General features: G+C 46.2%; 1 protein-coding gene across 1 annotated transcript in view; it reads right to left on the bottom strand.

Moving 5' to 3' along the window:
- Window positions 1-24,839, bottom strand: part of LOC8041528 (V-type proton ATPase 116 kDa subunit a1) — a 115,050-nt gene that overhangs the window by 14,861 nt on the left and 75,350 nt on the right. The window contains exons 14-16 of the mRNA XM_029980659.3: window positions 11,295-11,413; window positions 11,162-11,212; window positions 10,294-10,528 (exon numbers count right to left, since the gene is read on the bottom strand). Of these exons, the coding sequence (XP_029836519.2) occupies window positions 10,294-10,528; window positions 11,162-11,212; window positions 11,295-11,413 (405 nt within the window). The remainder of the gene's footprint in view (window positions 1-10,293; window positions 10,529-11,161; window positions 11,213-11,294; window positions 11,414-24,839) is intronic.

Here is a 24,839-nt window from a genome sequence, read left to right as displayed (position 1 = left end):
AATTTTAAGATATACATTTTTTTTTAGCGGGAATTGGTTGTGTGCGCTAACAGTGTAGCGCAGTGAACATTCATTCGAGTGACCACCTTTATCCTCATTCTGTCGCTTTTTCTCCAGATGTCTGCGGAAAGTAATACTTGCAGAAAGCTTGTGGGATGCAATTCGACGGGTCTCAATTGTCGCGCAAATTATATTGTCAAAAATGACAGGAGCAGAAGAAACCAAAATCCCGTTTCAAACTGAAGGTCTAATGGGGCGAGCTTGTGCCGAACAAAATCCAGAACAAGCGTCGAAACAGCAGAAAAGCGGGCGGCGATTTGGCGGCGTAACAGCAACCGAGAGCGAGACTGACTCGACAAGGTGCCCCGAAGCTCCTTTTCTACTGTGCACCTTGCATCGTTTATGACGACAATAACAAATACAACCTTTGCGATGTCAGTGCCCCTTTAAAGGGACCATGAAATGACCTTTTTACTTTTTCCAGATAACTTTTACATTAAACCGTCAATGTTCACTGAATGCCGAACAGGCATCCGTTTTCGTCTCGGTTTATTAACTTTTACACAAAAAATTATTGAAATATCGACTTTTTCATTCTCTCCAACTGACCGCAAAAGAAGCCGTGACGTAGACCGTTTCCGGAACCGGAAGTTCTCTCGGCAGTAGGAGAATGGGAGTGTTAGCGGCAACGAGTTGGGGTGCGCCGGTAGGTTTTACTGCGCTGATGTCACCGACGTATTTCCTGAATCGGCGCCTCGCATCGCCGCATCGCAGCTGAGCGAAATTCAATGAGATATGTTGCGCTACAGCGACAGCATGGGACTAGTCCCATACGCCGGTATGCCTGTTGGGAAGTGCAGCGAGTCTTGTCACCACCCCGTCATTGTTGGCAGAAGGGCCGGCCCGTGTCAGTCGTTTGCAAAGCGACGTAGATGGCGTTTTTCGCGGCCTCGGAGATGCAGGAGGGAGCCGACGTTAAAAAAGATACGTTTGAACTACGAGTGTCAGCAAGAGCCACGTAAATACCTGTTTACACTCGGAGCGGACGCGCGCGCTTGATGGAAGTCTTGTATTCGCGCTGTTGGTAAGCGCTTCGGGACCGTTCTTTTACGATTGCAACTCGATACTGACGCGACACTCGGCAAAGAAAGGTTGGACCGGGGTCGACAGTGACGTGCAGTCTGTCAGAATAAAAATGGCATACCAATAACAAAGTGTACATACCGTGTTACGAAGGCAATCCATACGGCGTTTATTTCAGCTCTATATCACACAAAACAAGAAGATAGAATCGACGAGAGTCCCTTTTCGACGAGTGTTCGTCAACGCTGCCTCGGAAAACAAGGGGAAGAGATTGACCTCCTCACCTCTTAATCTAGAATTGAGGTCAGTGATCAAACTATAATACGGGAAGGGTCCACAAGGGTCGCGCGGGCATATTCCATTTAGCACGCCAGCCGGTCGTAGGCAGACGGTCTTGCGACGAAGCAACGCAGCGCCGAGTCGGAATGCCTGCTAGGCCTATACGCTTCGTCGGAGTCGGTGAATCCAGCGTTCTTGTTCGTCGTGGTCTGTTTTAAGTACTGTTTTCTTGCTGCTTGAAGTCGGCACGCGCGGGAAGAACACGTAGAAAAATAAACGTTCAGTCAGTCAGAGTTTTGAGAGGAAGGAAAACAAAGAAAATAAATGTTCGTTGGTCGCCGTCACCCAAGTAACTGGCGGCCCTGCCCTACTGCGCACGCGCAGTAGTTGCTTCGTTTACCACACGATAAATGGCGCTTGGCTCTCAGCATTATCAAATTTGGCAATTTTCGCCACACATCTCTAATTATGCTACAAAATGTGGATCTGAATATTATTTAACAAAACTTTTAGGAAACATTCGCCGGCTATTTATTGTTTACGATCGCGGTGCTGGTGAGGTAGGCTCTTACCCAATAGGCGATGTGGATTCGGCTGACGTGCACCGATTCTGCGTATGCATCGTAGTGAACAGGCGAAGGAAGGAAGGCGCAAAAGAGTCCAGTTTTCTTTTAAAAGTTCTATAGCAAATAATTTTTTTGGGCTCCCTATTTTTGTGTTTTTGTGTTTCTTTTCACACCTTTTACGACGTGCGGTGGATGAAACTCGATTTTAAAATCATTTCATGGTCCCTTTAAGTACAACGGCAGTCGACGTAGCTGGTGCTGTGTTGTGCAAAGGTATGTCGAAGTAGGTAGGCATTTCGCAACAACGGCTGCCGGAAGGGTAAAGGGGGGAGGAAGGGAGAGCGTTGTCAGAGAGTGCGTAGATGCAGCCGGAACGGTGGGGAGGAGGAGAGCGCACGTCTCGTGGTCACGTGAGTTTTTCGGAACAGCGGCAGACTACAGGGGAGAAGGCAGGATGGACAGAGAGAGAGTTTTGCCGTGTGTGAGGAACGGCGGGGAGAGGGAGAGCAGTGCCTCTGCTGTAGAGTAGGGCTTTGCGTTCGTACATGAGCATTTATGCTGGAGGCCGGAGCTAGCAGCTACCGCTGTAAAAATGGTTATTCATTCCCCGAACACTTTCTTCTTTCTCTTTCTCTCTCTCTCTCTTTCTTTTGTCGCAATGTTTTTCTGTTTGTTCACTACCTTAAGTAGACGTATATGCTTTATAGAATTATATTATACCGAAGACTCTCTGTACAACCTAAGAAATTCTAGGTTTCATCATCGCCTTTTTTGAACGCTCGAAAAACCGCATGGGCTTTAAACAATGTGATTTTTTATATGCACAGTGCTCAAGAAAACTAAATGGAGCGGCGGAGCGCGTGGCCTTGCGCACCTGTGACGCCACCTGCCAGGAGAAGCGGTCTATCTGGTGACGCGAATTGCACATGCGCTCAGCTGAGCCAAGCACTCAGCGGCTGTTCGTGTTCGGTGCACAACCCCTGATAGCTGGTCAACGCTGGCCATAAGTTTGCAACATGCCAGCGTTTCTTTTTTTTTTTTTTGCTTTGCCTTTCCTTTGCAATAGCGTAAACAGATATATCTGTTTCCAAATGTTAAAGCTGCAAAAAAAAAAATTACCTCCAGTCGCAGTAATCTCACTGTTCACAAAAAAATAAATGTCTAGTGTCATGACACGTCTGTCCGTTTTGTAGACCGAATAAATAGGATGTCTTCCTTTTTCGCACTTTTTGTTTTATTTTTTATTGCGACGTAACTTCACGTTTTAAACGACAGATAAAAATTGCGAGTGACACGCGATGATTGAAAAAAAGCGGTTAAGCTCGAGATTCCTGCTTTGTAGTAACATAGCCTCCTCTATACTGACAAAGCCAGGCAGATCGCCACGAGACGTGGCCACCGAAATGGACAAGATAGAGCGGCAGACAACGGATGAGAGGAGAGCCACGTGACGGGCGCCCCGTTGCGGCGAGACGCCGAAACAGAGTTCTCCCCAGCGATGGAATGTCAGCTCCCGGTCCTCGCGCTGCCGCTTCTTTTCTCGTCGGGTTTGCAAACCATGTTTCGGGTCCTCGCCGCTGCAAAAGCTGTGCGCTGACGACCAGGTTCCCCGAGAAATGCTCTGTGCTACCAGATCCTCGCGCCCCAAATCTGCGACAGGGCACTGTATTGCTCAGTCGTCGAACTGCCAGGCTTTGTGAGTATAGAGGAGGCTATGGCAGTAATAACCTATGGGGGGCTGCCTTCTGAGCACGAACAGCCACTGACTGCTTGGCTCAGCTACGCGCATCTATGACTCGCAACACCAGATTGCACCACGGCTTCTCCCGACAGATACCGCGGCAGGTACGCTATAGCGTACCTGCCGCGGTATCTGTGGACCAGCAAAGCGCGTGGCCTATAGACCACGCGCTCCGCTGGTCCATTTCATTTCGTAGAGCACTGTACCCTGCTCGACTCCTACTCCGACACTCCGAGTTTCATACGCTGAGCGAAGCAACTAAACAGCGCTTGGCGTACAGGAGCGCGACAGACCAAGGCTGCGTTCTGAACCTACTCGAATGGATCCGAGTTACCCTGGTGGATTATGTCTCGTGACAACATAAACAGAGAGACGCTGGACGCGGGTAGGTTTTCGAGAGCCACCTTTACCCTAGAGTAAGATCAAATAAGTTTTGGAACAAGGCCTGAAACTACCGACGAGCCACACGAGCTCCTTTCGACCGTACGGTGCACGGTTAGGACGAACCCGGCTTCTCCTAGACGCGGGTGGCAGAAGCCGAAATGATTAGTCTAATGGAGAAGAGACGGCAACGTTATCAAGTTTCTACGAACGTTTTAATATTACTGAAAGGTGTGAAGACTCGGCTCGTGCGCATACGCGGCACGTATGTGCACGAAGCGAGTCTTCACACCTTGACCGGTCTATTTATTGACCATGCATGCTGTTCCGATTTAAATTAAAGACAACATTCTTGAACCCCCTTGTCGACGCCGGAAGCCCTCAAATTTGTCAGAGATTCCGTGGTTCCGTTTCGCAGCGCGAGACGGAAGCTACGCGAATACCGGCACACCGTAGTTCGATAGCACGTCAATTTGTCTTTAGACAGTATGCATGAACAAACCTTTTCCGCAACACCTAACTGATATGTTTCGGCTTTCCAATCAAAGTATCTTGATTCGCTGGACTGAGCAGGGCCAGCGTTCCGACTGTCTTCTCATCTCAACTTTTCTGTCGCTGAGCTTACGGCACGCTACCGTTCGATATATGAATTCGCGTTTTCAGGCAAGATGTGTGGAACAAACCTTTTCCGCAGTGCTAACTGATGTTTCGTCTTTCCAATTAAGTATATTTATTCGCCGCGGCTGGGGTAAACATACTAAGCGGTTTGACTGGCTTTTCATCACAACGTTTTTGTCGCGAGCTATCGGCACGCTCATTCGATAAATCAATTTCTTCTTCAGGCAAGACGCACGAATAATCGTTTTCCTCAACGCTCACTGATGTTTCGGCTTTCAAATTGAAGTATTTTTTCGCTGGGCTAAGCATTATAAAAGGGAAAGAGCGGTCAGAATGTCTCCTACCATCTCGGAAACTTATCTGTCGCTGTGCTAACGGCACGCTACCGTTTATTAGATGAATTTCTTTTTCAGGCGAGATGCATGAACAAATCTTTTTCGGGACGCTAATTGCTGTCTTGGCTTTCAAATCAAATCGTTTTTGCCTGATGGATTAAGCACTAATCAACTCAAAAGGTGCAGCAGTCAGGCTACGCCTTTCGTCTTGACGGTCTCAACAGCAGCGCAGCCCTCTTGTTTGTTTCCGTGACGTCACGGAGCGCGAAGAAGTCACTCGCGCTCCGAAAAATTCTCGGTGCACGAAAAGCGCGCTCGAGTGTCAGTCTCCGGTGGCACTTCTCTCCGTTTAATGAAAGGAGCCCAAACTCTCGCGCTCCGGAGCACGGACTTAACGCGCCCACTGTTTGCACGCACACGATATATATATTTTTTTTTTTGCATTTTTTAAGATTGAGTGTTATGCGCAACAAAATCTACCACTTGAATCGGGGTCCCTAATGAGGACTTTCCAACCCACTAGCCTTTTGATGACTCCCGTTTCAATAAAAAAAACTGGCTATCGCATGCTTGTACGGAAAGGCGTTCTAAGAAACGACGTTCCTGGAACGCGGTTTTTTTTTTTTAGGAGGAACGCCACCGTTCCATCTTTCATCGGTGCAACTGGAGCGGAGAATCGTTACTTTTCCGAGAGAACGGCAGGAGGAACGGGATTCCCTTTTTTTTTTTCTCTCTCTCTTTATATATACAGTATTACGCGAATTTAGTAGGCATTTAGGCTTTCTTTATTATCGATTATTTCAACTTACGACTTCCAAGGGACGTGAAACTGTCCGAGAAATTGTTGAAAAAAAAACTGGTAGAGATGGGATCGTGGCGTCACGTCATGTAGTTCGATGTGGATATTTTCACTCGCTCGCTCGATTTTCTCTAGGGATTATCCTGCAGAATATTTAACAAAGATAGGAGAACCGAACATAAAGGGTAACGACAATTTTATAGTCTTTGAATAGCAACGGAAACGCGTTCCTTTCGAACCCACCAGAGATATGTAACGGGAATTCGTTTTAAGATGGAGAAGAAGTTTGTGCTTTGGAAGTACGTGTACAACACTGGTCTGTACAAACAGCGTAGCGCTATGGACATGCTAGAACTTTAGTAAAATAGCAATATATGACAGTGTCAGATTTGTACGATACTCGTTTCAAGTGTTCAAATTACTTGTGAGCTATAGCTTTTTCTAGTAATTTTGTAGTCATTCGATTGCTTTTATTGGTTAGGAATCGCAAGAGTAATCCCGTTACTTTTGGAACTACTAAAATTACTTGTAACAGTTGCTTTTTTTTTCCATTCCGTTTCTAACTGTCGTACAAATGTTCTACCGAAAAATTTTCGAATCAAATCACCGGCACGAGGCTGGTTTACCACAATTGGTGAATTAAGAAAATGAGTAGTTTATAATTCGGTGGTCTTAAGCCGATGATGGATTGAACGAGAAACCCATTTTTTAAACCGGCACAAAACTTGGTAATTTAAAAATCTGAAGTTATCGGAGAAGGAACGGTTACATTTTTAGCAACTGCCAACTAATCTTCGTCTAGAATATTCAAATGATCTAATTGTGTACTTCTTAAGCGCGAGTAATTGTGATTGCAATCAATTTCTTTGTTATTCGTAACGAGTACAAAACCGGTACACTTTCTTTTTTATTGGCCTTGACCATCTAATCTGTCCTCCATACAGTCCTCACCTGTTCGATTAAGCTGCTACGTTATCTCGTTTGCACCGTAAACCAATGCTCACCAAAATGTCGAAGGTTACGAGTGTGTTCACATCGAGAAAACATGTAGGCAGAGTAATAAGCCGGAAAAACTCGACACTTTCGGTCATGGTTTTTTTTTCCCCCGCTTACTAATTACTCCCTTTTACAGAGATTCATTTCTTGAGTATTAACACGCGGCCACAAATACGTGCAATCACATCCGCGTTCACCAACTAAAGACCAAAAGTTGGCAAAAATAACTCATACTGAGAAACATCAATGTAAAAATTCACGTTCGCTACATGACCTTCTATAATGGTTCACCTATAAACTGTTTTTTATGCACGTTGTCAGACATCTGTAAAGTGTAAACTAACATCAATTATTCTGAAAGTTGAATTTGCCATGTTTGCCCCACCTTTACGTGCACATGGGTACGGATTAAAATAGACCGCTGGCACTGCTTTGACGTCTCACCGCTGTGGGGGCGCTACTGTCGGCACGCGCGCCCCATACCCAGGATTCGAGGACACGAGCGCGCCGACACTACTTGCGCCATCTATCGGCAGCGGTGGCGGGACGGCCCGTAACTCAATGGGACGAACTATATATTTTTTTATTTCACAAAATTCTAAGCGTTGCATTATTTTGCTCTCAGCGACCTTTTTTGATAGATACCCTTTTTGTTCATTGTGCTAAATTTAAGGACTGTATGTCTATGATAAATAGAGCCAACTGGCAACCGGAAAAAAATGCATTATCCTTATGGGAGTACTGTGATTTACAGAGAGATATTTGAGTTCAAACTTGATTTACAAACTAACCACTCCGTATCGCGAGTTGCTCTCTACGGTTATATAAGCTCCAGTTCCCCAGCTACATCATGGTACTATTTTCTTTGAGATATGTTAATTCTACGAAGTGCCCTCGTCATTAAAAGAACAAAAAGCAGGGCTCTCCAAATGAATTAAGGGCCGCTTAGAGCAGTAAAAAGCAGTTTCTCGCGCATAATGACAAATTCAATAAACTAATCTTACCATATATAGTACATGATAAATGTGCATCATTCATTCCTAGCACATATTTACCAAAACCCCGGGGTTTGAACCTGGAGTTCCTGAATAAAAAAAATATAAATGAAATTTGAATTAGTTTTACGGTGGGGCAAGAACGTTTCTCCGGAAGGTAAAAGCATTTTTCTGTAAGGAAGATACGATATTACATCTAATTTCTCAAATCAAGGTAACAAATATATATATATCAAGCAGCACTAACGCCACGCACACGAAAAGAAAAATTATTACGCGGACTTCAAGCACGCAGTTATAATAATGATGTGATTTTAAGTGCACGTGAGAATACATTTTTGACTTGCCGTTCTTGAACGAGTTATTTAAATATGACCTTAATATAATTAATTAAAATTCATCTTGATCCTTTGGGCATACTCAAGACAGAAATTGAGCAGCGTGTTATGAGCTGCGCTGGGTATTTGAGATTTTTTAAACCTTTTCGTACGCACAATATGTCCGATGATCACGTGGTTGGGGCACGTGATGTCTCAGTGTCGCGTCATAACGTCACGTCACGTGACACATTGTAGAGTTATGTCATAGTATCTTGACATCGTGATTTTTAGTTCACGCCTTGGTGTCAAGTCATGTGCATTGTGTAGTATTGCGTGACGTTGTCACATGGTTAGTATCACGGGACGACGTTATGCTGATGAAGTAACTGGGCCACACCTCGCTTGTAATGTCACGTGACGATCGTGCGCTAAATTTGGCGGGTGATTTAGCATTTCTGCAATGCATTCTGTAACTTTTAACTTAGCGGGACCTAATTAGCTATATTTTGTGGGTGTTTGACGGTTTTTAGAGGTGGTTCTCGTGACAACTTGTCACGCTTTCTGAGCACAGCGGGATTACACGTATGACATTGACCGCCTAAACGCGAAATCGCGCGAGCCGCGGGAGGTGTTGCCTTTGAATATGTTATCGGCGAAAACGCTCCGAGCTCGTGACACGCGCAAGATGGTCGCTTTGCATGTCAGCTTCTAGCCAGTAGTGGCAATACAGATCTGTATTGTGTACTCCGTTCACCCCTAAAGGGGTATTCACACGAGGGAGAAATCCCGGGGATTTCTCCCCGGCACGCGCATACCAGGACGAAAACGTCAGGCTTTGCGATGTGCAAAAGCCTCGCGTTTTCATCTCGTGATGCGCGCGTGCCGGGGAGAAATCCCCGGGATTTCTCCCTCGTGTGAATACCCCTTAAGCTGAGACTAGAATCTCCGCCTTCAGCACGAGCTCGCTCGCTTCCACAGAGCTTTAGTTGCGCGTTGCGCGTTCACACTTGTGTTAGCAAGGGCAGTAAGCTCGCGCGGAAGGTGGAGCTTCTAGTCTCAGCTTAAACGGCGTATAGTAGGCTGGAATGCGGATCAGGGGAACGTCGGTGGCGCCACAGGGGGACATTGATTGACCCCAGGTGATACACACAAGTCTAAGGGAGAAACACAAAGGAGATGAATATTGAAGCTTGTACGCGGTGCTCGAAGGCAAGTATTTTATGATGTGCTGCGATAATTATATAAGGTGTTTGGAGATTGAATCGGTAAAATTTAAGTATTCGAACGTAGATTAAAAAAAAAAAGCGCCAGAGCACCACCGATTGTGCCGGCGTCGCTTGCTTCAGTTGCTAAATAAATGACACGTTCAGCAAATGAACGGCACGCTCCGAGCTTTAAATCGTCAAAGAAGCCCTCACTGAAGTTTAAAGCAAAGGCTCGCCCCAGCAATAGTCTGTGCAAGCTCCCGAAACGATGCAAATGTCCTCAGCAAAGGCCAACTTACCGCTTGCTAGCCTCTGACGACGTCCAGATCATGAACGGCTCCACACTGTCTGTCGGCAACTCTTGTCTTATTGAACCGCATCACAGTTTACACCCAACAATTAAGCCGCAACCCTCGACCCTAAACCACAAATCAGTTATTAAAATATATTAGTATTGTATCGCTTTTGATAATTGCGACGAAAATATTAACTTTCATTCCCACATAACATAAAAGTCTCATCGTCGAGAACAGCTTACTAAGGTAAGAAGTAGCAGTTTTCCCCGTTTTTCCCGTAAAGTTCCATGCATTCCCTTGTGTGAAGCAATAGGTGACGGTGGTGCCGCTCGACCCCAGCAGTAAATAACGGTCAAAAAGGGGGCGTGGTCCGCAAATATTGGGAAAAGGTACCGCTTTGAGGAACCTAGGGTCCTACCCTGAGTGCACTCCAACCCCCCACATATGATAGCAGGCTTCGTCTAATTTTAGAATCCCGGAGAGCATTTTCACAATAGCTTTATTTCTCGAGTTACTTTAATCGGAGCATGGTCTCTCACATACGGTTTATCTAACGCGAATCTCGTTTCAGCGCACGCGCAGAACGCACACTTGGCGTGGGCGACGAAGACTCGTTTATAAACAGCAAGTTTGCCTTATAAGTCCGACTATTAGAAGAAGGGGGGAAAAAAAGAAGCACCTGTCCCGGATAGAGCAAGTCCTGGTAGCAAGGGTCCTTTGTGTACGTCATGAGGAACATGTTGATGAACATGATGAGCAGGCTGCGAGAACACCCGGCGCCCTCGCCGTTGGGAGCGCCATCTGGGAGTGTCCACTTGAACACAATGAGCACCACCAGGTAGCCGAAGAGGGCAGTCAAGAAGATCACCTCAGGAACGAATTCTGTCCAGATGTTCATATAGGTGCGCAGGAAACTGGGACATGCCATAGAACAGGAGCTCAGCCGGTGAACGTAATCCGACCTTCGTAATACTTCTAAGTTTTAGTACATCAAGTAAACTTAAATTAAATGGTCACTGAATATGCTAGATTCGTTCATAGTACATAGCACAGGAAGAAACATGTGTTTATTGCCTAATGAAGTTGTTTGGTAAGTCGGATAGGATAACGAGGATCATCAGAAAACCATCGTATAGTGGTCTCGAGGAAATTAATTTATTTTATTTTCATTTGTTATAATTGTTTTCTTTCAGCATTTATATTGAAATTGTTTTATTACCAACAATTCTAGACACTTAATCAAAGTCTGAATGCTAAATTAGCATCACGCTGAGTCAAGCCATTTATGCAATATTCAGTTATAATTTTGGGTGGTATTACTTATTTGGTAATATTTATTTTAGTATTATATAATTCCGATGATTCCTGAGACCTTGGCTTTCTTTAAATCTGCGCCACTCAAGCGGAATTTTAAATTTCTTTTGTCGAGAGTTGTGTGTAGTATAAAATTAAAGGTGTATATATACCATATAAATTAACTGAAAGGAAAACCGCAAAAAAAGCCCGCATTGAACTCAAATAAAACGACATACAACATATCAACTCACCGCTCCATATTAGACTTTGCTGGTCCTAAGGGCGTTTGGTCTTTGAAGTACCTGGTTAGGACCAAAATGCATTGATATTATACCGAAATAATAAAATGTTGTTTGAACATTTAACCTTATAATAGCGACTTACAGGTGGTTCCAAATGTTAAGGACAACGCCGAACAACATCTGCATCACGCCAAGAATGATGGCCATCTTCATCTTGTAGGAGTTGGTGAACGGAATTTTGTTTTGGGCCATCATCCACACCTGAAATATGGGACACACATGTTTGCCTCTCGGTTATTTTTATACACTGAGCTCCAAATACGTATAAATTTCAAAATTGGGTCTATACCGAATCCTGCTCCCGCCATTGGACGCCCCTCATGAGTTGTATAACTTCATATAATATACTTCTAATGTCACCAAAGTTGCTGTTGTGCGAGTGATCAACTTAGTGGTCGTCATAAAAATAGCTCAAAAATCACATAAAAATTTTGACTTCCAGACACTCAGTGCATTCGGATTATCTCGGCAGTTTTAGTAATGGTTCTGGTGTCCAACAAAGCAGAGAGGCTGAATATTATATTACAATAATCCTTCCAGTAGAGAAAAAGAATATAGTAATTTACAACCACGCATTTTATATATATATATATATTAAACTGTTGGGGGGTTTAAAATGATACCACCAAAGAAACAAGGTCAAACTGCAACGGACAGTGACTTTAATCTGAAACCGGCACCATGACAGAACAGCACACGACATAACAGCACGCGACAAAACAGCACGGTCAAAACAGCACGCGTCAAAACAGCACAGCGTCAAAACAGCATGGCGACAAAACAGCACGCGTCAAAATAGCACGCGACAAAACAGCACAGCGTCAAAACGGCACAGCGACAGAAGAGCACGTGCCAAAACAGCACGGCGTCAAAACAGCACAGCGTCAGAACAGCCCAGCGAAAAAACAGTGCAGCGTCAAATATTGACATTGACAATATAGCTAGGGTTCGGTGTTTTCGGTTTGTATTATTTGAAATTCCGCGCACTTTTTTCGGTTTTTATTCCAAACAAAATTTTTCGGTTTATATCGGTGAATATTTGTAGGCTCATAAACGTCTCAGTTATATTAGGTTTATTGAAAACCAGTATACTAACGAAAATGCAATAATTAAAAGCGTTTGTGTAAAATGTATATTGAGTACCAAGTACTGATCTTCTTATTTGTTGCCGTCTTTGGCAGCCTACGCGACCTGTTCTGTAAATTGCACTGGGGCCTTATCCTATCTGACATTATCGTCGTGTGCTCGCATTTGTACACAGGACGAGCATGAGCTTCAGTACCACTTCGGTAGGAGAGGCAAATATCAAAATGGAGAAATTAGCAAGCATCGTACTCGGTGCGTTTTCCCCCATTTTCACGACTGCGAGAGGTGATAAATTCGCGCCGACGGCAGAAATGACAATAAAACACTCGTATTTATGCCCTGCTCTAATAGACGGAGGCTAGGGGTGTAAAACAATGCGCGGCATTTACGGACGCTCTTAATTTCCGTTGTTTGATTTCACGATTAAACTCTCTTCTTTTAACAAAGAATCCGGCACAAATCTCTATCAGTTGAAAAAACCCAGATTTCGTCCTGAGGACCCCTGCGCCCCCGAAGCTTATGTTGAAAGTTGAACCGATCTCGCAGACAAGCTAAAAACTGCGGAAGGAAGTGGTCATATGGTCAGTAATGAGTAGGGTTCCGTGTATTCGGAGTTTAGTTTTCGTCAAGTTCGGAGGGTGTTTTTCTGAGTTTATTTTTTGCCGAAAATTCGGAGTTTATCGGAGTTTATTTTTTTTTTATTCCGAATTCTCCGAAATTTGGAGCTCAAATTCGCAGTGTTTCTTAGTAAAAATAAACACATAATATCCAAATGTAAACGTACGCTGGACAAAAAAAAAAAGCGATTGTATCAAATAATATTTCTTCAGTTGGATTTAGCGTTGGTGCCATTACTACTGGCAGTACTGATTTGTCCTAGAACAAAAGTGGTACACAAGTGTTATTTCGATAAGCGTCAATACGTTAAAATCATATCCGTAATAACCCTGAGACGAAGGAAAAAAACGGACAGTACAACGAAGTCTCGCCCAGGGTGTAAGATAGACAGGTGGGGAAACGGCCCATAGAACCCTAACGCAGCGCCGTGACCGGATTGTGTACTCGTCTGCTTGCGGGTACCCCCGATTTGCGACAGATGGCGCTGCGTCGAGAGGAAAAAAATTGGAATCGAATTTGCATGGAACTTTATGGGAGAGTGCGCAAAATAAACCGAGAGCACGAGATTCCTTCATTGAAAATCCACGATAAGTCATCTCCGTCAGTTTAGCCGGTCGCCACCGGTCGCCCACCCGGAGTGAGAGTTCGCGGTGCTCCACATAGATGGCGCCACAGAAAAAGAGAAACCCGAGGGGAACACAATCCGGTCACTCATTTGGCTCTCGTTTCCCCACCTGTCTATCTTACGCCCTGGTCTCGCCTGTGTTTTTTACCTTTCTACCTTAAAATCAATAACCTACTGGAGGTAGTCGCTGGGAAGCCTGTATTTATTCCATGCTATTCCATCAACCTATGGCGCGGCCGCAAGAGATAGAGAGGAAAGGATGAAATAGAGAAGCTTCAACTGTCCTCTTTTTCACTTTATGTAATTTCTATGGTCCATAGCTTTCGCGGTTACAAAAACACAACCTCTCCTTCCCCTCAGGCACAAATAGTATGACCCAAACCGGAAACATAAACAGTACTTTTGTCTTGACCCGATAGTACATTGACTTGTTGTCCTGACCGAAATTCGAAATATATGTGTGGTGACATTTTCCCAGGACATTTAGTCTACGCGCTGATTAAACCATTAATTGTAAAATATATATATGTGTGTGTGTGTGTGTGGGCGGGGGGGGGGGGGGGGGGGGGAGGATTGGCACATCGAAATTCAGAGTTTATCAGAGGGATGGCCAAGCTGCGGCTCCCTAGCCGCATGCGGCTCTTCGTGCGTTAAAGTGCGGCCCCACACACACCACACGTCTCCCTCCCCTAGCAACTTCCCCCCCCCCCCCCCCCCACACACCACACGTCTCCCTCCCGGTCACGTGAGCACTCCCCCAAAAAAAGAAATGGAACGCGTTTTAGAGTGAGAGAGGTTGCGGTTTGGTTGTCGTATGCTACTGCTACTTTACGTACAGTTGGACTGCTCTTGACTCGGATAGATTGCAAGTAGTCCGAGTTTCGTTTATTCCTCTAGACAAAGGTTTGCCCCCCCTCCCCCCCCTCCCCCCTCGCGGCTCTTGGAAGTTTCGGGGGTTTGTTTGCGGCTCCTAGGCCGGGTCAGCTTGGCCAGCCCTGGTTTATCAGATAAATCCGAATAGAAACTTTTACAGGCGGGTGTTCTTCGAATTTATCCGAAAACTCGAAAACGTAGTTATGAGTCACATTCCCCCCCCCCCCCCCCGGCCACACACACACACACACCACCCCAAACGCCCTGGAAAATTCTGAACTTTTTCAGTTAAGACCGAATGTGGGAAAATGAATTCGGCGTACTTTTACCTGTTATATTCGGTTTAACCCGAAAACCCTGAACCCTAAATATAGCGTTTGAAGTTCAAAAAAAATGCACGTGCGATCCCGTCGCCGCCAGCGTACCTTTTTTTTTTTTTTTATTGTTTCTCCACTAGCTGTTAAATAATGGCATGCAATGTCCAACCCTTTTCCTTTACGTTGTGTTTTGTTTTCATAAAACGCTACCTATTACAGCCTTTTTACATGCGTGCTGTTTTGTCGTTGTGCTGTTTTGACGCCGTGCTGTTTTGGCACGTGCTCTTCTCTCGCTGTGCCGTTTTGACGCCGTGCTGTTTTGTCGCGTGCTATTTTGACGCGTGCTGTTTTGTCGCCGTGCTGTTTTGACGCAGTGCTGTTTTGACGCGTGCTGTTTTGACCGTGCTGTTTTGTCGCGTGCTGTTTTGTCGTGTGCTGTTCTGTCGCGTTCCCTCTGAAACCACTGCGCTTTGCACATTGGTAGCGCCCTTTCTCGGAAGATAATCAAAATATGTTTTTGTTTCTTTCTAAAGAAGCATTCTTGTTCCCTGAGAGTATATTGAACATGCACTTTCGACATAATCTGATGAACGCTTCACAGTTCCAGAAACCGGAAGCGTTTGCGAACATGTGCCTAAAAGCTTTAAAGAGGTGGAAATATGGTAAGGGTCCAGGCGAGCTGGTGAATAATAACCATATTTAATTAACCTAAGACTGGTTTAGAGAAGAAATATCAAAATGTAGAAGAGACAGAAAATAGACAGGAAGACGTCTCGAATTGAGACGTCGTCCTGTTTTCGTTAGTTTTCATCTCTATCTTCGGAGAGTGCAGTGATCACGCCTGAGTCTCAGAGTTCCTCGATTTGGCCCACGACGGTACCTTTGGTAAAGTGTTGCGGCTCTTGTAGGAAGTTTGTAAAGAGCACTGTGGGGTACGTCTGTCCTTAAACGTTGTTCCACCTCTTGCCACTCCAATTCCCCTTTCAAGAAGCAACTGGACGCCGCCCTCAAACAGAACTTGTAAGCAGGAAGCTTTATCGGACTCGACGGGTATCAGAAAACTCGACCGCGAGGGCAAATTTAAATGACTGGCGAGAACTCGAACAATGGCTGCCTTTACCGTAGAAACTTCCGGCGTTAAGACAGGTTGTAGGAGTGTCAACCTGTTCTCTCCTAGGACGATGACAGCACCGTACTCGCACCCCGCGCAGGCCTGAAGGACGACGACCTTCACCGGAAAGGTTTCGCCGAGATTCTTGACGTGGGCGGTGAAACCTCCAACGGCTGTAATAAGGTACCCCCCAGCGGTGCCTATCTTCGGACAATCTCGTTATAGTGACTTTCTGGAGTCCTCGAGAGAGTCTCCCACTCGTTCCGGTGTCCACGAGTGCCGACGCCTTGTAGCCTTTGATGACAACGTTGAGGTTGTTTGGCACAGTTGCGGAAACGTTGCTCCGGCGTTCTTGGAGCTTTTTACGTCGTCGTCACACGGCAACTCCACCTCGAGAATTTGCCGCCCTTAGCTTTCCCAACGAGACAGGGGAGACAAGCTGTCCCGACGAGAGTGGTGAAAGGGCGAAAGCGCACGTCGAGGCAATGGCAGCACCAGCGACAGAGGTCGTCGGAGGTACTCCCCAATGTCCTTTGGTCGCTCCCCAAGGCGGCGTCACGGGTCGCTCGGCGCAAAACCTCGCAGGCCCATTTGTCGGTATGAGCACCTCCGGTAGACGTGGTCGACCTCGCCGCAGTGGTAACACAGCGGTCGTCGATCTGCCGTGTGCAACATATCCGTCTTCCTAGGCGCCGGTTGCTCGGTGCAATGGAGATGGGGCTACCCTTCGCAACGTCGGTAAGTGTGCGGCGTTGGCAGGTCACGTCGAGGCGGCGTTGAATACTGCCGAGAAGCTGGCGCTGGTATCCGAGCTCAGGCGACGCAGGTCAGGGTGGTCTCCTTGAATGCTGCTACGCTGGCAGGAACCTCCGGTTGGAATGCCCGCTGAACTTCCTCGCGGAACTCTTGGGCTATCGACAGCGAAGCCGGCTGGTTAGCAGCAGGCAGTAACTTCCTGAGTTCTTCCCGGACGACGTCGCGAATGATCTCGCGATTGCCTGCGATGCTGGAGCCTAGATCGCAGCTAGACGGCGCGAGGGCAGCGACGCCGGGTAGTCGCTGGTAGTGAGTGGCTCGAGTTTGCAGGGCACGCTCGATGTTTGTGGTCTCAGTGACGAAACCTTTGATAGTGGTAGGCGGTGTTCCCACAAGACTTCCGAAGATGTTTTCTTTCACTCCCCGCATCAAAACCTGCAGCTTTTTTTCTTTGGTAGCGTTTGAGTCGGTGCGGTTCATCATGTGGAGAACGTCTTCGACAAAACCTGCGATACTCTCGTTCCATCTTTGGCCGTTTACTTGGAGAAGTTCTTCGGCCCGCAGACTTCACTGCTGGCTGGCAAAAGTGCTTTGAATCTCGGTCTGGAAGTCTTCCCATGACGAAATCGACGCATTGTGGTTTTCGGTCCAGGTGCATGCAGTGTTATCAAGAGGGAAGTAGGCATCTTGTAGGCTTTGCTCAGCCCTCTATCCATTGAGCCGGGCGACACGCTCGTACTGGCTCAACCTGTCGTCAACATCTTCGTAAAGGTTACCATAGAAAGTCGCCGGCGTTCGTGGCGGGGACTGTAGCCAAACAGTGGAAGTAGGTGAAGTTTCGTCTTGCTGCGACGTGCTATTCATCTTGGCCGCAGTCCTTTTTGGCTTGGCCGGTGGAGGGTAAAGTTCCGGGGGCATGCTTTGGCTGCGGCTGCTGGTCCAGGCTTCGGGTTCATCAATGAAGCTTAGTTTGCCGGGACTTGCAAAAGCTCGAGTACGAAAGATCTTCTGATGGCTACGTTTTACGGGCATCGAAGGCAGCACCCCGCACCTCCACCAAAATGTCATGAATGGCTATTGATGAGGGGACAAAACGCTGAAGTAAACTAAACGTTTAATAAAACGAACCTGTTCCCAAACAAATTAATATTTAGCGGACGATAACTTACGTGGACCGCGACGTAACGGCAGGACCATGCGCAGGTGGAAGACTGACTATATGCGGCGCAGTGCCGCTTCTTTTAAGCTTTCCCTGGGAGCCTATAGAATATTCTGCCTCGATCTTTCTCAAACTCTACATTCTGAACATGAACAAGCTAGACGGTTCTCTAAACCTTCTGGAATCTTTGACGTACAAAAAGTAAGATAAAAGGACATGCAGTGGCGGAAATTGAACCCGGGCCAACAGCGTGTGAGCCTAACGCACTCCCGACTGGGCTACGTAAGCGCGCAGCAATATGCCGGTCCACCAGTCCGGCTATTGGTGGGCTAGTGTACTAAAGTAGGGGGATGTGTGGCTCCAGTGTTCGCGCCATGAATATACACCATAACAGGTGTTAGGTTCTACTCAAAGCTACTCAGTGGCAACTATATTCGCAACTCCAACGCCCTATAGGTGGCGGGGCGGTAGTTTCAAGATGGCGGAAGAGACGGGGATAGATTCTCCAGGATGTCCCGTGCACCTGCTCGCTGATGCTGTTCAGCGCGCTGAAAATGATTTATTTGTCTACAAATGTGAAGCGGTTAGGGAGGGATCATATATATAACAGGTGACAGAGACGCTGATGGAGCTTAGAAAAACGAGCATGCTGTTATTTAGAAGTTCCAGAAACCTCAAATTGCAAAGCTTTGTGGTGAGCAAGCGCGTTTTGGCAGCGGCCATGTTACCGTTTGTGGAAGAATATTTTTGAGGGTGATGAAGATATGTTTGCGCTTTGCCTGGCCATTAGTGCTCTAAAAAGGGAGCCACGAACGGTGACAGTCAAGCTTCGGGAGAGCAGCGTTCAGAGTATTGGTGTCTTCGCGTCACAGCCTCACAACTCGCTGCTCACCGTCTCGGTTTTAGTGTATTGCAGCACGTAATCAAACTGCTCTATGCCCATTGATAGAAAGTTTGTTAACACAGGCTACCGTGCGGTGTAGCATTACAGCCGCAAGCTCGCGGTGCGCCTTTGAAGCACAATTTTCAGTGCGCGCCAGGAATGTTGCCGTGCTCATCACTCAAAAAAAAAAATGTATATATATATATATATATATATATGAACGAATATGTGCAGATGAATGAACCGTACTTAATCCAATGAATTAAAAAATCCAAGTTTTTCAGGAACCCGCCGAAAGCCAAAAAACGGCGGAGCCAGGATTTGAACTCTGGGCCTCCCAATGTCCGGTCGGGTGTGCTAACCACTACACCACTCCACCTTTTTTTTTTTTTTTTTTTTTTTAGCAAATGTTTATTTACAGGTTAAAAACATGAGTAGCAAGAATGCAAAAATGAGGTATTACATATCTTAGAGCAAAAAAAGAACGTTACATAATTTAGACATTGCATTCAACGACCCAGGTGTATAGTAAAGCAGTTAAAGGCTGCAACATTGTTAAAGAGTGCAGTAACCTCAGCTCTGGATATGTATTACACTCGAAGATCTTAAAGAAATATTTTAGAGTGAGGCACTTGCGGAGGCGACGGATAGTCATCTTGAAGCATAAATATTTGTTGCTACCTTTTGATCTTTTCCCAGAGTGTTTCTCACATTGTCTTTCTATTTCAACTGGTTCTAAAGTTTAAATAGTCCCGTCTAATTTGTTAGCAAAGTGTCGCCACGCAGGTTAAGGGTTCTGTGTGCATACTGTCATGTCTACGTTTAGCGCATATGGGCCTAAAACCATGATTATCTCCGTCAGGTCAGTCAGCGTCCTTTCGTCGTGCAGCCGTAGGAATTTCAAAGTACACCAACTAATTGACTCTTCAGGTCATCGTGGCCGGACAGGATGGCATCCTGCTCGGTGATGGGAGCTTTGGGAGATAACGATTTCGTTCGCCTTTTCCTCCTCCTCTTTGACTCCGCCCTCTCCCCTTGAGATGTGCAGCCAGGATCTGACGTGCATACATGTTCTCCCTTTCTTTTCCCAAGCATTTCTTTGTCGCTGGTTTCATCCATTTCGGACGCCTCTTCGTCTGACTTCACTGGCTCTTCAACTTGGTCTTCAGGGACAAGAGCACTGAACGAGTTGGAGATGACAACATTGCTCACTGTCTCCTTCGTTGCAGAGCGTGACGACGCCGACCTGTCTTCGCACTTCTCAGCCCGTGAGACTGCCTGTACGTGGGCTGTGCTGTGAGCGCTACTGACCTCTGCCGAAACCTCTGTTTGGGCTGTTTCTTCTGCGTCCATCAGGTATTCTGTAGGAATCTGGAGAGATGCAGCCGTTCGGTTGGCGTACGTTTGAATACAGTCTTCGGGATCGTGGCCGAATTTTCGGCATACGCTACACCAAGGAGCGCGGCACTGGCCTCGGATGTGTCCCACTTGCCTGCATCGTAGACATTGCGGTGCTCTGCCAGGTACTGAGACAAGTACGGTGGTCCCCAGGATCTTGAGCTGATGCGGTAAGCTGTCCGCAGTCACCCCTTCGTTCAATTCAATTGACAGTATTCTTGTGGTTGTCTCCACTTCTTCGAAGCCGGAGTAGTGCCACTTGTCTCGTACGATGCTTTTTATTTTTCCAAACGTAGAAAAAGCACTTGCTACGTTTGCATCTGGGACGCTAGTTGGGACCCAGTGCACCTTCATGGACAGCGCAGTCTTGCTGCCGTCTATTATCAAACATGTCTTGTTCTTTACTTGGATCTCTCGAAGCTGCAGCAATCTTTCTTTTTCTTTGGCAGAACGCACTGTGAGCAGCCACACATGATTGTACTGGTAGGCCCCAAGCGAAGCTAGCTCGTTTGGGTTAAGGATTTTCTTCAAAACAGGACCGAAATCGTCGATGCGGTATGGCCGGGCTGATGGGTCCCCATGAAGAATCAGTGAGTTTTCAAGCAGCTTACCGTTGGGAAGAGGTGGCAGTAAAATCTTGTACTCCGTTGTACTTGGTGCAGAGGAGGCAGAAGCAGAAATGATATCAGAATATTCCCGGCTAGGCTTAGCCGTTGAGATTTCCTTTACGGAGCCCATTTCCAACGCCCTACACCACTCCACCTTGGCTTTCTGGCGTTTCCTACCTATCTTATTAATGCACAAGAAACGAAATGTATCCAATCGGAGGTGTTCTGGAAACACACGCCGCCGCGTGGAACGCGGTACGACGCTTAGTGTCACGTGGTACATGCTCATTTGTGCTCCAGAAATCCTCCCACTGTTTGTCTCGCCCCGTGTACATGTAGTAGTATTCTTTGCTTATGAGCTTTAGAGACACGGTATCATCATCATCTGCGAGAATCAAGAGCCACGTTATTGAATATACAACACGGGCACTTCACGTCATCGTACGTGGTCTCCGAGGAGGATATGAACGAATATGTGCAGATGAATGAACCGTTGAATCCAATGAATTAAAGAATCCAAGTTTTTCAGGAACCCGCCGAAAGCCAAAAAACGGCGGAGCCAGGATTTGAGCTCTGGGCCTCCCAATGTCCGGTCGGGCGTGCTAACCACTACACCACTCCACCTCGGCTTTCTGGCGTTTCCTACCTGTCTTCTTAATGCACAAGAAACGAAATGTATCCAATCGGAGGTGTTCTGGAAACACACGCCGCCGCGTGGAACGCGGTACGACGCTTAGTGTCACGTGGTACGTGCTCGTTTGTGCTCCAGAAATCCTCCCACTGTTTGTCTCGCCCCGTGTACATGTAGTAGTATTCTTTGTTTATGAGCTTTAGAGACACGGTATCATCATCATCTGCGAGAATCAAGAGCCACGTTATTGAATATACAACACGGGCACTTCACGTCATCGTACGTGGTCTCCGAGGAGGATATGAACGAATATGTGCAGATGAATGAACCGTACTTAATCCACGCGGCGGCGTGTGTTTCCAGAACACCTCCGATTGGATACATTTCGTTTCTTGTGCATTAATAAGACAGGTAGGAAACGCCAGAAAGCCAAGGTGCAGTGGTGTAGTGGTTAGCACACCCGACCGGACATTGGGAGGCCCAGAGTTCAAATCCTGGCTCCGCCGTTTTTTGGCTTTCGGCGGGTTCCTGAAAAACTTGGATTCTTTAATTCATTGGATTAAGTACGGTTCATTCATCTGCACATATTCGTTCATATCCTCCTCGGAGACCACGTACGATGACGTGAAGTGCCCGTGTTGTATATTCAATAAGGTGGCTCTTGATTCTCGCAGATGATGATGATACCGTGTCTCTAAAGCTCATAAGCAAAGAATACTACTACATGTACACGGGGCGAGACAAACAGTGGGAGGATTTCTGGAGCACAAACGAGCACGTACCACGTGACACTAAGCGTCGTACCGCGTTCCACGCGCGGCGTGTGTTTCCAGAACACCTCCGATTGGATACATTTCGTTTCTTGTGCATTAATAAGACAGGTAGGAAACGCCAGAAAGCCAAGGTGGAGTGGTGTAGTGGTTAGCACACCCGACCGGACATTGGGAGGCCCAGAGTTCAAGCTGAGGCCTCTGGAACACAATGAGAGTTCTGTGGCGGATAGAATAACACTGGACAAGTTTATAATATTCAGCGATTGGATGATCATCCAGAGGCCTCAGCTTCTGCCCCACGTCAGGAGAATACAATGAATTCCAAATATATAAGGACCTCGATAACTTCGCAAGAAACCTGAGACTCAGAGAGTATTTCCACGATCATCCGCAAGACACCAGAGAGCGCATTCCTAATACTTTGAATAAGTCATGGACTCCAAAAGAGCAACGCGACAAGTACCTTGATTTGTACATCGAATCGGTACAGCGTGATGTGATCAGAAACTATCAACAACGAAAATGTCTACGTCACAATCTCACTCCAGCTGAACGCGTCGCTATGCGTGAACTCAGCTCAAGAGATGATATTATTATTAAACCTGCTGACAAAGGAGGAGCCATAGTTTTTATGAATAAGCAAGACTATCTAGATGAAGGATTTCGCCAGCTAATGAACCAACAATTTTACAAAGAACTTCAAGCAGATCCGACCAAAAAATTCACTAAACTAATAACGGACACTTGGGACTTAATGCTGGATAATGGAGACATTTCGGAGGAGATGCATAAAGCAATGAAGCCGGCCTATCCAAAGGCTGGCCGCTTTTACACATTACCTAAAATTCACAAACAAGGAAATCCAGGACGACCAATTGTATCCGGAATAGACACGGTGACAGAGAGAATTTCTAGCTTTGTCAATTTCCTTATTATGAACCTTCCCCCTACGATGCCATCATACATAAAGGACACAAATCACTTTCTTCGAGAAATAACAGAACTTGTAACTCCTACTGACGCAATCCTGGTCACCATGGATGTTGCGTCCTTATATACAAACATCCCTCACCAGGATGGCATCGAAGCAGTAATCAAAGCGTATAACAATGACCCTCCAACAATTCGTGTCAACAACGACGTCCTCGCAGCACTTCTCAGGTTAGTTTTAGAACACAACAACTTTGAATTCGAAGGACGACACTTTCTACAGACTCGGGGAACTGCAATGGGCACAAAGATGGCCCCTAACTATGCAAATCTTTTTATGGCCGATTTAGAGTCACGCTTCTTGTCTAGTCGCTCTCTGCAACCTCTGGTTTATAAGCGATACATCGATGATATATTTATGGTATGAGCACACGGGGAGTCAGCACTCACAGACTTCATTCGGGATTTCAACGGTCTCCACCCCAGTATTACGTTTTCGCACAGTTATTCTAAAACGAGCATTGATTTTCTTGACGTAACAGTCGAGATCAGCGGGAATGCTCTTACAACAAAACTCTTCAGGAAGTCGACGGACCGTCAACAGTACCTGCACTTCAAGAGCTCCCACCCTAAACATTGCAAAACAAGTATTCCCTATTCTCAAGCTCACAGATTCCGGAGAATATGCTCCAGTTTAGATGAATTCGAACGCAACGCCAGCAATCTGAAACTCGTGCTATCCAAGCAGAATTATCCACCAGCCATTGTCGATAAAGCCATTGAAAAAGCACGTGCTCTCGACCGAGAGCAAGTTATCAATCAACCCCAACCCAAAATGTCACAAAACGAGCACGCCAACCTGGTGGTTACATATTCAGCCCGCCATCCAAATTTAAACAATATTCTCAGGAAACACCGCAGTATTTTGCAGCAAAGCGATAAATTACGCACCCTTTTTTCGGTATCACCACGCGTGGTATATCGATGAGGTAGAAACCTTAAGGACATATTGGTGCACTCGAAAAATAGAACTTCTGACGTTTCTGGTTGTAGACCTTGCCAGACGCCCAGGTGTGAAATTTGTGAATATGTCGAAACCACCAATCTTGTCACAAGCGCGAACTCTGGCTTTTCTTTCAAAATCACTGGTAACCTCAACTGCGGTACGCGTAACGTTATTTATCTTTTACGCTGTAAACTATGTAACATGGATTATATAGGACAAACCAGTACTTCATTTCGGTTGCGCTTCAACAATCACAAGTCTCATATCAAGTCCTTACCCACGCTCCCCTTCTCAAAACACATGCATCTTAAAGAGCATAGCATTGAAAAAATACGTGTCATCCTTCTGGAATCTGGATTTAGCTCTGATCACGACAGAGAGTTGAAGGAGGCTTTTTTCATTCACAAATTCAATTCGGTTGCTTGTGGTATTAATGCAAGTCCAGGCGTGCTCACTTGGCTGCCACGCTGTGTGTAGGGCCGAGGCCACACAATTATTTTGGGTTTGCACGGACTGTACTAGCCGAGCGCGTCGATGACATTGTTGCACCAAAGGCGCCTGCCATCGTGAGCTCGTTCCACGCCTCTCGTGAACATCCTCGTGAGCGTGCATCCCGTGGTAATCCTTCCGCTGCGTTAAATTCTTGGGCGCGTAAGCATCATTCAAATATGACATAAATACTTCATAAAAAACCGCCACGGCACCCTTGCGTGGTCTAGATCTCCGCTCCCGAAGCGGTGCTAATGCCGAACACATCCTCATTGCTACTTTTGTGTGCGCTCCGGTTGCTCGGGGGTGATTGTGCTCAGGAGCTGTAACAAAGACTGTGCCAAATACTACAAATCAATTTATT

This window comes from Ixodes scapularis, unplaced genomic scaffold, assembly GCF_016920785.2.
Source record: "Ixodes scapularis isolate PalLabHiFi unplaced genomic scaffold, ASM1692078v2 PGA_scaffold0__279_contigs__length_252992795, whole genome shotgun sequence".
NCBI classification, from domain to species: Eukaryota; Metazoa; Arthropoda; class Arachnida; order Ixodida; family Ixodidae; genus Ixodes; species Ixodes scapularis.
This window is presented reverse-complemented; position numbering and strand designations above follow the sequence as displayed.